Genomic DNA, 12,100 nt, shown 5'->3' with positions numbered 1-12,100 from the left:
CCTGCCCGCACAGAAGTCTCAATTATACATGCAAGTCCATTCTTTTCCATTGCTGGGGAAGGTGGAGTGAGGGTACGATATTTTTTTTGGACATTAGGTAACTGCTCAGAATTAGCTGTCATTCCCACCCAAGATGAGCTCCACCTAAAATGCTTTAAAACAAAAGCATATGAAATATTTCTTCTGCTGGGGTCTACCCAATTTTATTTCTGAATTTTGCTTCAACACCAAAAAGGTACTAGTTGATAGAATTCCCTGCTTAGCTTGTAGCATGAAGCAGCAATCAAAACATGGTGCTTCTGCATTCTTCCATCGAGGAATCTGGACCCCAGTGAAATTTATTAATGAGATGCAAACCGTACACCTAACAGTAAATAATTTCAAAGTGAAAACATTTCTAAAAACCATCAACTTCGGCCCATAAGTAAAAGAAGCAAAATAAGGTTACGACTCACATGCTGTTGAATAATTCCCGGTAAGTTTCATCACCTTTGCCTTCTGACATCAAACTGTCCAGCTTGTCTATCAATTTTGCTTCCACCTGTAAACATAAGTATTGAATATGTATTTATTACTTAAGTCTTCTGACAAATAAAACAAGCTTTTTGCTAAAAAAAAACACTGTATTCTCTACAGCACTTCAAAGAGAAATAACAGGCGTGACCTAGATATCCAATTGTGTCCAGAAATGGGCCAAGGGGATGGGGATGTGGGTTGCAGCTGCTGGGTCATGTCACAGAAATGTTTCACATGAAACAGATGCCGTCTACCCAAAAATAATGACTCAGGCTTGCAGCTTGCTCTACACAGCCTTTTAAGTGGGAGGGCACTCTGGTTGCTGTCAGAAGGGAACACATACAAGGAAAGCAAAGCTAACGACTGTTCATATTGGACAAACAAGTTCTCTGAAATAGCTTTGGAGGCTCCTCTCCCTTCATGGCCAGAATCTTCACAGCAACATTTCCACCAATACTGAGAAGAGTCGATACCTTAAGGTTAAGTCTTCAGGATATCAGTGCAATGGTTGGAAACATCAAAATATGTTTCACTTCTCCACACCATACACAATGCAAACACAGCCATCCTTCATTTTTCTACAATGACTGATAATTTATCATCTTCCTCCCAATCTCTGTGACCATAATCTTTCTGCACAGCTTGCAAGCCATGAACAGGATGGCACTGACTCAGCAATGACAGGCACCTTTTCTGAACAACTCGCTGGGCTTGCTATCACACTTTCTTTTCTCCTTTGTACTTTAAAATCACACATAACTGGCTCCAGGTTTTATGCAGAGGTTGCAAACCACTGATGTCACATGGGAAGGAGGAGATTCATTGTTGGTGAGAAGAAGCAGCAAAGGAGATGGCACTCAGAATACTTGACAGCCTATCCTCTTTTCCTCTGTTGCTGCTACTTTATTAGATTCCTTGCCAAATTGAAAGGATGTTCACTAACCACTTCTCCATCAGCTTCAATACTAACTGTTGCCTTACCACCTCACTCTCTAATGCTAAAAATATGAGGGAGAACCAACATTGCAGGAAGACTCAGTTCCTCATTCTGAAGCTGGAGTTGCAGTTGAACAGATTCCAGAAAGTTCACGTACCATGTGTACCTTCGAGGTTGGATTCTCACCAGTGACGAATTGTCGTGCTCACGGTGCTGAGAACATCTGATGATTAGAGCTCCTCGGCAGTCTAGGACAAACAATGCACACAAAATGCTGGAGGAACTCAACAGGCCAGGCAGCCACTATGGAAAAGAGTAAACAGTCGACATTTCAGCCCGAGACCCTTCATCACCCTTTACTCTTTTCCATGGATGCTGCCTGGCCTGCTGAGTTCCTCCTGCATTTTGTGCCTGTTACTTGGATTTCCAGCTTCTGCAGATTTTCTCGTGTTTAGACTAATGAGCCTATTTTCCTGGGAAGAAGCAGACTTCAAGAGACCAACATTCCACCGAAAACTGATGGTGATCCATTGTTAAGTACTCAGTGTGTTGTAGACCCTGTCAGCTAGTCTGGGCAATGGCATGAGGTAATCGGAATTCACTTTGATACAGAGTTTGTAAGTTATCCTATCCCGTGTGGTTAGACGTAACGGTGGATTCCACCTATGCTACCTGCTCATACCATTGCTGTGTTATCTGATCTGGTTTCATCCTGGCTTTCTGGACCAACGTTGACAATGCTTCCACAGGGTCACAACTCCATTGCACCGAGCTTACACAGAACAGTAAAAGTACTGAAGCACATCTCCCAGCTGTCTACTGAAGACATAAAAGCTGCCCTCTTTGAAAGCAAGAATGTATCTGAGCCTCCATCACCCAGCTATCAATTTCACCCCATTCACTGGTTAAAGCCACTCTAAAGGACAGCAAGACACCTGAAGTTGTCTGTATCTAGTAACTGAACGTTCTTGATGGCAGTTCCACAGACTTTCCGAACTGTAAACATTGGGGGAATGACTAAATAATCAAATATGGGACAGAAGGTTTGCACAAGAGCCATTACTGATTTCAAGAGGAATTCAGTTGAAAAATATGCTTTCTCTTCAGGATTTCATATTGGTGTTATAGTCAAATGAGAACAAGACTCAAGGTTGGACTGCTGGTGGCAGTGATGGTATATGTCTATTGGTACATTAGGAGAGACTATTGGGTTTACATAGCTGGTACTTTTTTAAAAAATGATACAAGTGTTGTACAGCCCACGGTTGCATGGGAAACAGGATACGAGTGTGGGATCCCTCTCTATTCTGAAAAGTGGTGTGGAAATTTAAACTTGAATCACATCTTTAAACAATAGAACACCACAAGGTCCTTTACCAAAGTAGAGTTAGGTAACTTTTGAGACCACACACACTGTTGATACAGCAAGAGAATGCACGGCTCTTTAAAAAGACTAGCAGAGGCGAACTGACCTTCAATGTTGCTTCATTCCATAAAATGACAGGTCACAATTTTGATTTAAGATACATGCTCCAGCAGAGGGTAGGGAAGGAGAGTGAGGGATTGAGAACAGAGGAGAGACCAGACTGTCATTCTGAGGTGAGGATTTCATTATGTAGGGTTGGGATATTTGGCCCAGACAGAGAAAGCTGGAGATATAGTTTGTAACTAAAATCAGACATACAGAGGAATCCTGCACTGGTGGAAAGCAGCACAGTCGTCTCTTGCATCTCTGTCCATTTGAAGAGTTATTGGATTCTGTCTTAATATCAGTGGTCTTGGTAATCTCTGAGGCACAATGCTAGACTATAAATAGTGAGATGCTTCACAAGAATCTGACAGGAGTGTGTAGCATAAAAGTTAAAGTCAAAGTGACCTTGTTAGTTTCAGGCTTTGCTGCATTTGCTTCAATTTATACTTCAAATGTGGCTATGCTGAGTGACATTGCAAAAATGTAGGACTATAATTTGGAAGGTAGGCACATCAGATGTTGGAAGCGAAAAGCTCCTTTAAGAAAGTTTTTAGTTATCCTGCACAGAAGTCCCTCTCCTGAGCAACTCCTCTCCCCTGCCAGTCTCCACCTTCAATAGCCAACCTGAGCAACACATGTCTTTATTAAATCTATTCAGAAAGGCAGCCAAAACCAACAAAACATAACGAACTTAATTAGGGTTTCCTGGTCATTGACTGAGTCAATCAAAACAGAGGTCAAACCGTAAGACATAGGAGCAGAATTAGGCCATTCGGCCCATCGAGTCTGCTCTGCCATTCCATCATGGCTGATTTATTATCCCTCTCAACCCTGTTCTCCTGCCTTCTCCCCGTAACCTTTGACACCCAGACTAAACAAGAACTATCAACTTCTGCTTTACATATAGCCAACGACTTGGCCTCCAGAGCCATATGTGGCAATGAATTCCAGATTCACCATCCTCCAGCTGCTAACGTAATTCCTCCTTCTCTGTTCCAAACGGATGTCCCTCTATTCTGAGGCAGTTCCCTCTAGCCTTAGAATCACCCACTTTATAAAGCTCTTTCAATATTCAACAGATTTCAATGAGAACCCCCCCTCATTCTTCTAAACTCCAGTGAGTACAGGCCCAGAGCCATCAAATGCTCCTCATTTGTTAAACCTTTTATTCCTAGGGTCATTCTCGCAAACTTCCTCGGGAGCCTCTCATCATTGCTCCTATATTTAAATCCTCACAGAATGAATGCTAATATTGCATTTGCCTTCTCTACCACTAACTCAACCTTTTGGGAATCCTATACAAGGACTCCCAAGTCCCTTTGTATTTCTGACTTCTGACTTTTTTCCCATTTAGGAAATAATCTACACCATTATTCCTTCTACCAAAGTACATGATCATACACTTCTTGTCACAATGTCTGCCACTTCTTTCCCATTCTCCTAATCTGTCTAATTCCTTCCGCAGACTCCCTGCTTCCTCATCATTACCTGCTCCTTCACCTATCTTTGTAACGCCCGCAGACTTAGCCACAAAGTCATTAATCCCATCATCCAAAGCACCAATATATAATTGGGAATAGAAGTGGTCCCAATACTGACCCCCTGAAGAACACCACTAGTCGCCCTTTGCCTTCTGCCAGTTAACCAATCTTCCATCCATGCTAGTATCTTTCCTGTAATACCGTGCACTATCTTGTCTTGCAGGCTCACGTGGGGCACCTGTCAAAGATCTTCTGAAAATCCAAGTAAATAACATTCACTGAATCTCTTTTGTCTATCTTGCCTGTCATTTCCTCAAAAACCCAACAGATTTGTCAAGCAAGAAAGATTTTCCCTTAAGGAAACCATACTTTATCACTGGCCTCTAAGTACCCTGAAAATTCATCCTAAATAATGGACTCTAATATCTTCCCAACCACTGAGGTCAGGCTAACTGGCCAAACAGCCTCAAATGACTACCAAGCAACTGACCCCAACACAACAGCAAACGAAAGCTGCTTATTAAATTGCTAAGCTGGGAGGTCCTTTCCTTAGTTAATGCAGAATTGCTGATTCTATGTTCTTATACATATGAAGTAATAAAGAAATGTTGTAATTTGCTAAAGTGTTTAAGGTGTTGCACAGCTGGATCTTCTGGAGCTGCTTCCTGAAATTAATCCTTTAACACATATTGACACGGAGCTGAAATCTGCTACAACCCCCCCTTCCAGCCAGAATTACCCAAATATGCTTGGCTCCAGCAATGAATAAACTAAGAGCTCTCTGAAACTCCTTTCCACGTCTGCTGAGCTACTGCAGCAACTGCAGCACATCTCTTTTTTTTTAAACAATTTCCTGGTTCCCATAAAAATATTACTGTGTGTCAAGTGACAACAACGAATGACTCGACGTGAAAGAATGAAGGATTACACCTAAAGAAATAAATATTAAAACAAAATGCTCTCATTTGTGTTGCAGGAATACCCAAGAGCATTGTGACTCTATAATTAACTTTAAAAGCCAGCTTCCAACATAATTAGAGCTTTCAGTGAATGATTGCTGATATGGTCAGATGCATCTTGAGTGAATTTTGACATGTGAAAAATGAACTTAAATAAACAGGTTTCTAAAGTAAAATACATAAGCATAAGCAGCCTTCGTGCCAGAGGGGAAAAAAAACACCTCCTCCACTATCCTCCCCCTCTCACAGTAGGAAAGCAGAAACTACACCCATAGATCTCATTTCCAACCTTAACCACATAACAACAAATTCTCTAAGAAATTTTAAGAATTGCTAATTTTTGCATCTAATATATTCAAATCAATTTTACATCATTCACGGAAGTATATAAATGGTCAAGTTTCATAGGTTAAGTAACATTTATATTACTGAAATTTGAAATATTGTCATTTCTAGAAACTCTTACTACGATGAATGGATTTATCCCATGCAGAATATTTTATTCAGTGTGCTCCCAGATAATGACACTTGTGCATTAGGTAAACATTATTTTACTTAGAGAGGAATAAAATGCAAACTAAGTAACAGCTCTGAGGAACATTTCTATTTCATTGTAGGAATAACCAAGAGCTTTATTCTGCCTGCTTAATTTTCTGCCCGCTTAATTTTCTGCCCCACTCACGTTCCAGTTCCTCTGTGTCTGACTTGGTTCATTCACGTTTAACTCAGGCGTGAAGAAAGCATCAATCAAACAGAACCTTAACAAATATCCAACTTCAACATTTGAGTTTTCCAAGCATAACAACTTTTACAACCTAATAGTAGTTACCAATGATGAATCTGCTAATTGCACTCGCATCCCCTCCAGACATGCCTTGGACTTCCTGACTTGCCCCATTTTCTTTTATTGGCAATTTCATCTTTCCTACCTTCCATTTCTATCACAGATGTCATTCCCTGTCCTTTCCTCATCTCCCCTGCTCTTCCTTACTCTCTGTACTTGCCTAAAACCTACTTTAACTACAACTAATTATTACACCAATAGAATTCTACCTGTTTGAAATTTCCGGTACGCCTCTGCTCCCAGTCCATCATGTCATGGAAAATTGGGATCATCACATTGCGAAGGTCTGCCTGAGGTACAAGAGTAACTTCAAGAAATGGTCCAATTAGTCCAGGGATAAAGTGCAGCTTGTGTTCTCCTGTAATATAATCAGGAAGAACTTAACAGGTGTAAACAGCTGGTATTATGCCAGACATATATGTGAATTCAAAATCGGAACAAATCTTTTGTCTTTTACCTAGATTTTGCCACATACTGAAGATCTCACACCCCATCATCACCCTCATGTCTCCGTACCTATAATTTGATTTGAAAAATCAATGATAAAGCACAAGAAACAACAATATAATAGAAAATATTCATTGCCTTTACTGTAGGCATAATTGACTTTTTAAAACATGCATAAAACAGTACAAGTCTCATAACATAACTTACTTTTCCAGAACTTTCTTCCTTTTTGATGGTGAAAATAACTCCAGCTGAAGACAAGGCTGATTGATAAATATTACTGCCAAATAGAAATAAGAATCCCACACCTGTGGAAAATAAATTCTTCTATTAGGCCTGGGTTCAAATCATTAAGAAGTGGAAGCTATAGGGTAGTTTAATTCAAATTTCATTGTTGTGTGATTTACAAAATATATCTAGAAAATTTGCCAAAAAAAACATGTAAAATCTTAAACACGAGGAATTCTGTAGATGCTGGAAATTCAAGCAACACACGTCAAAGTTGCTGGTGAACGCCGCAGGCCAGGCAGCATCTCTAGGAAGAGGTACAGTTGACATTTCAGGCCGAGACCCTTCGTCAGGACTAACTGAAGGAAGAGTGAGTAAGAGATTTGAAAGTGGGAAAAGGGGTTTTCCCCCCTCCCCCTTTTCCTTCTCCCTGGGCCTCCTGTCCCATGATCCTCTCATATCCCTTTTGCCAATCACCTGTCCAGCTCTTGGCTCCATCCCTCCCCCTCCTGTCTTCTCCTATCATTTTGGATCTCCCCCTCCCCCTCTCAAATTTCTTACCAGCTCTTCCTTCAGTTAGTCCTGACGAAGGGTCTCGGCCCGAAACGTTGACTGTACCTCTTCCTAGAGATGTTGCCTGGCCTGCTGCGTTCACCAGAAACTTTGATGTGTGTTGCATGTAAAATCTTGATGTGAAATGGCTTGAACCAAAAGTTAGACAGATCCAAAGAATTACAAGAATACAGGGAGAATTACAGGTGGGTCCTCACAAAATCATTTAAGCTTATCACACAGGAAGCTAATATTTGTCTATCATGCCTATTCTGGCTCCTTTGTATGAACAAACCTATTAGGTCCCACTCTCTCATGTGGATCTTCTTGTGAGAGCTAGATGATATGTGTTATTATGATAGAATCAAATGCTACATCGGCTATTCCTGGGGTAGAAGTACCTCACATGGACATCCCTACATGCAATTGAGCTCTCATATTATTATTGTGTGAGGTCACACCACAGCCAACAGAGCAGCAACGAAGCCTCCTTGCACGGTGACAAAATGTTTACAAGTAAATTGCCAAGATCGGAGAATAACTCAACCCAACCTTCAACCAGCTGAGACACACATCTTCTGAATTATTTTCAATAATATTACTAAATCTGAAATCTGATATAAATACATTAATTCCTATGAAACGCAAAACTAGTTCCTCTCACCTTCCACTGTTAGTAATTATTCTTTCTTAGCAATCTTATGCACTTTTGATACCATTCATTATAAAAATGTGGATTTTGTTTATTTTCCGAGTTATTGGCAAATGAAAATGGAACCTATTCATTACCTGGGTACAGGCTGTACAAGGGTATAATTTATAGGGACCACTCCTATTGAGATATTTAATGTGCAGTTGATGTTTGTAAGGACTATTTCCAAGCAAATGAAAAAATGCAAGTTTGGAAAACTGGCAACTAAAGTTATGACAGGTTAACAAGGCACAAATATAATGGGCACAGTCAAATGAATTGCTTTATATCAATAGTAACTTTAATAATAATGTTAATGACTTTAAATAATAACTCTATAGTTCTAGTTTTGCAAACAGAGCTTGGATGATTTTGCATATTTGTGACGTTTGCACTTATATTTCTTCCAGTGCAGTGTAATGCATAGTGTGCTCTCCTCCATGTTAGAGGAACTAAACACGGATTGCTTTATGGAGCACTTGTGTTTCATCCACAGGGGCAGCCATGAGCTTTTGGTTGCCTGTTACTTTAATTTTCCATTCCACTCCCACTCTGGTCTGTTTGTCACCTCCAGCACTGTTACAAAGAGGCGTAAGATATGATTGAAGAAGAGTACCTCTTCATTCATCTGGGTACGTTGGATCCTTTCAGACTCTATACTGAATTCTACATTTTTTTTGTATTCCTATCCAAAACAGCCATGTTTGCTGCAAGTCTCACACTTTCAGAGATATTCCCTTTGTCTTATCTCCTCATGGCAATTTAAAATAAACTTGCTTTCTCTCTCTACTAACTGTGATGAAGAATCTTTGATTTGCAATATTAACTCATTTCTTTTTCCATAGATGCTGCCGACAAACTGAATATTTCAGAGTTCTATCATCTACAGCTGTTAGGATTTTCACATTTTATCACCCATCACCCTACCTTCAGATATCATGACTTTAACATTGTTCATTCTACCAATTTCATCTTTTGTTTCCACAATCACACTTAGATCAAGACTTGTAATACGAACCTCAAATACCCCAGTTCCTTAAGGTCGTTATAGGCGGGGGTGATAATGGGGACAATCTCTCACTAACTATTAAATGCTCCCAATATCGTGCACCTCAAATAACCTCTGAAAAACTAAATCCAGCTTCTGGCCTTCAGGTGTGCAATAGCACGACATGCATCACAGGAAACTCCTGTACTGCTGCATTGGTCACAGGTACCAAACTGTATCGGTCTCTGCTGTTCCTTTGGGTTCATCAGATGTGTGGAGAGAGGGAGCTTGCTCTCCATATCATCGTACCCTGGCTTGTGTATCCAGACAGCTAGAGTGCAAAATCAATGGTCGACCTTGACCGACACAGGCCTCACTCACACTCAACCATGGTTCTGCCGAACCAAGGACCCTAATTTTGCACACAATCTGACCTCAAATCACATCTCCCCCATGATCTTTGGAAACAACAGATATGGTGATCACCTTTATATGTCCCTCAGTGGTGAAATGCAAAAAGTGCATTTGGCCCACTCAATAACCCTGATGCCTTGAATACCATGGCTTTCCGTCCAATGAACTAAATAATTGACAATGTACTACCCAAACAGCCATTAGCCTCTGCCAACAAAAATTTAATCAAAACTTAAATACTTGTGTGTGCCTCACATTGAACATTTTTCAATTACACCAATAAGTCAATTAAACTCAAGTTTGCAAGGATAAGAGTGCATATGGCCAGGTCATCAAGTGGAAAGAAGGGGGAACCACTGTTCTGAAGATGAAATGTTTTCTGCCGGCCCTCTTTATGAAACCCGCCCCCCCCCCACCTCCCTCCCGGTAGCCTGCATCACATTTGGCTTGAAAAAGAGTCGAGAGCCATGTTTACAGGTCTTTGCCACTTCACTGCTAGGAATGTGAGAGCAGGCTGGAATGAATCATCTCCAATCACTACCTGTGGGGAAATGACTCATTTAATGACACAGTCAGGATAAGTAACATATTTTGGATTTCTATCCCTGTCTTACTCTCCACTGAAGCAGCAATGTTTACGTCACCATACCATGCCCAAATAATTTTCAAATTTTCACATCTTATTAAATACACAATAAAGAGATTACTGGTATATTCTTGTATTCAAATTTATGCACTCTCATTTCAACACAAAAATATAAATGATATGCATGATGCACTCAGTGACCAGTAAACCTTCACATTCTGCAAGGTATTCGGGCACCATGGTGCTTAAAAATAATCAAGGCATACATGCTTTGTGAGAAGCCAAAAATTTAAGTCCATGTACCATATAAAAGCCAAAATTCTACTTTGACGGCTGCTTCTGTGTGAGCTCAGAAACTGGAGACAGTACTTGAATTATACTGCAGTTCAGTAGCTTCCACTTGAGGTGAGTGGGTGATTCAATGCAGGAGTAAAGCTATATTGGTTTCGGTTAAATGCTGGAGACAACATGTAATGCCAGGAAAGGGTATGCATCATAAAGCACTGTGAAAGCAGTTTATATAAGCTCAGCCCACAGCCAATGCCTGAGTTTATACACTTCTCCTTCTGCCTACTGAATTGCTTACAAGCAGATTTGCATGGACTCTTCATATCTTCACGGGCAAAGCAATGCCTTGAGAGATGCTTAGTGAACCAGTTGAACACCCATAGGAAAACATAGGCAATTTAAAAACTTATCCTTTTGATAGATAACCACACAGGTGCACACACACAAAAAAAAGCTTGCAAGAACTCCCCCCACCCCCGACTTTTTGCACCAGATCTTCTCATATGACAGTGTGCACCAGGTATATCAGAGACTAAATTTACTGTTCTTTTTTTTCCCAAGCTAAGCTTTTGACACTCCATGTCTACCATGTAGCTATTTTGTTGAATTTGACATAGATCAACAGCATATGTTATAATTAACCATATGTTCTAACGAAGGGTCTTCAACCTAAAATGTTAATGTTGTTTTCTCTCCGCTGGAACGGCCTGACCTGCTGATTTCCACTATTTTCTGTTTTCACCTCAGATTTCCCGCAGTTGTTTTTTTTTTCGATTTATAATTAAACCTGTCAACAGCTAGCTTGCAACTGCCACATTGTCAGTTCAGGAAGCACCAACACTGCTAAAGCTGGCATATTTCAAATATCAAGTGGCAATGTGATGCTGGAAGTTTGTTGCTCATCTCCAAATGATCATCTAAAATTGGCAATAATGAATTAATAATCATAAACTCTATCTACTGTCGAGCAGATATCCAGCAAGGCAGCAATAGGGGAACAAGGAAGAGCCCTGATTGTCGTCAGGATAAGGCTGTCACAGGAGAGAAGCCCATCTGCCATGGTTACAAAATGCAGGACAGGTATGAGGCAGCTATTGGCCCATCTCTATTTAGAGTCATAGAGCCATAGAAAACCACAGCACAGAAACAGGACTTTCAGCCTATCTAGTCCATGCCAGACCATTTTAACTGCCTAGTCCCACTGACCTGCACCTGGACCATAGCCCTCCATACACCTCCCATCCATGTTCCTGTCCAAATTTCTCTTAAACCTAGGAAACAAAATCGCATCCACTACTCGCGCTGGCAACTTGTTCTACACTCTCACCACCCTTCAACTGAAGTAGTTTCCCCTAATGTTCCTCTTAAACATTTCACCTTTCAACTTTAATCCATGAGATCTAGTTATAGTCTCGCCCAAGCTCAGTAGAAAAAGCCTGCTTACATTTACCCTATCTATACCCCACAAAATTTTGTGTACCTGTATCAAATCTCTCCTCAGTCTTCTGCATTGTAGGGAATAATGTCCTAAACTATTTAATCTTTCCTTGTTACTCAGGTCCTCCAGTCCCAGCAATGTCCTTGTAATCTTTTTCTGTACTCTTTCAATCTTATTTACATCTTTCCTGTAGGTAGGTGACAAGAACTGCACACACAATAGTCTAAATTAAGCCTCACCACCATTGTATACAACTGCAA

At 40.5% G+C, this 12,100-nt stretch overlaps 1 protein-coding gene across 6 annotated transcripts in view; it reads right to left on the bottom strand.

The window, feature by feature from the left end:
• The window catches only part of dock4 (dedicator of cytokinesis 4), a 366,243-nt gene that overhangs the window by 98,453 nt on the left and 255,690 nt on the right, over positions 1–12,100 (bottom strand). For all 6 annotated transcript variants that reach the window (XM_063057889.1, XM_063057890.1, XM_063057892.1 and 3 more), the window contains exons 29-32: positions 6,863–6,963; positions 6,666–6,724; positions 6,418–6,566; positions 456–541 (exon numbers count right to left, since the gene is read on the bottom strand). In XM_063057889.1, the coding sequence (XP_062913959.1) occupies positions 456–541; positions 6,418–6,566; positions 6,666–6,724; positions 6,863–6,963 (395 nt within the window). The remainder of the gene's footprint in view (positions 1–455; positions 542–6,417; positions 6,567–6,665; positions 6,725–6,862; positions 6,964–12,100) is intronic.

The sequence above is a fragment of the Mobula hypostoma genome, chromosome 9 (genome assembly GCF_963921235.1).
Source record: "Mobula hypostoma chromosome 9, sMobHyp1.1, whole genome shotgun sequence".
NCBI lineage: Eukaryota > Metazoa > Chordata > Chondrichthyes > Myliobatiformes > Myliobatidae > Mobula > Mobula hypostoma.
The sequence above is the reverse complement of the archived record's forward strand: the minus strand, read 5'-3'. Positions and strand labels throughout refer to the sequence as shown.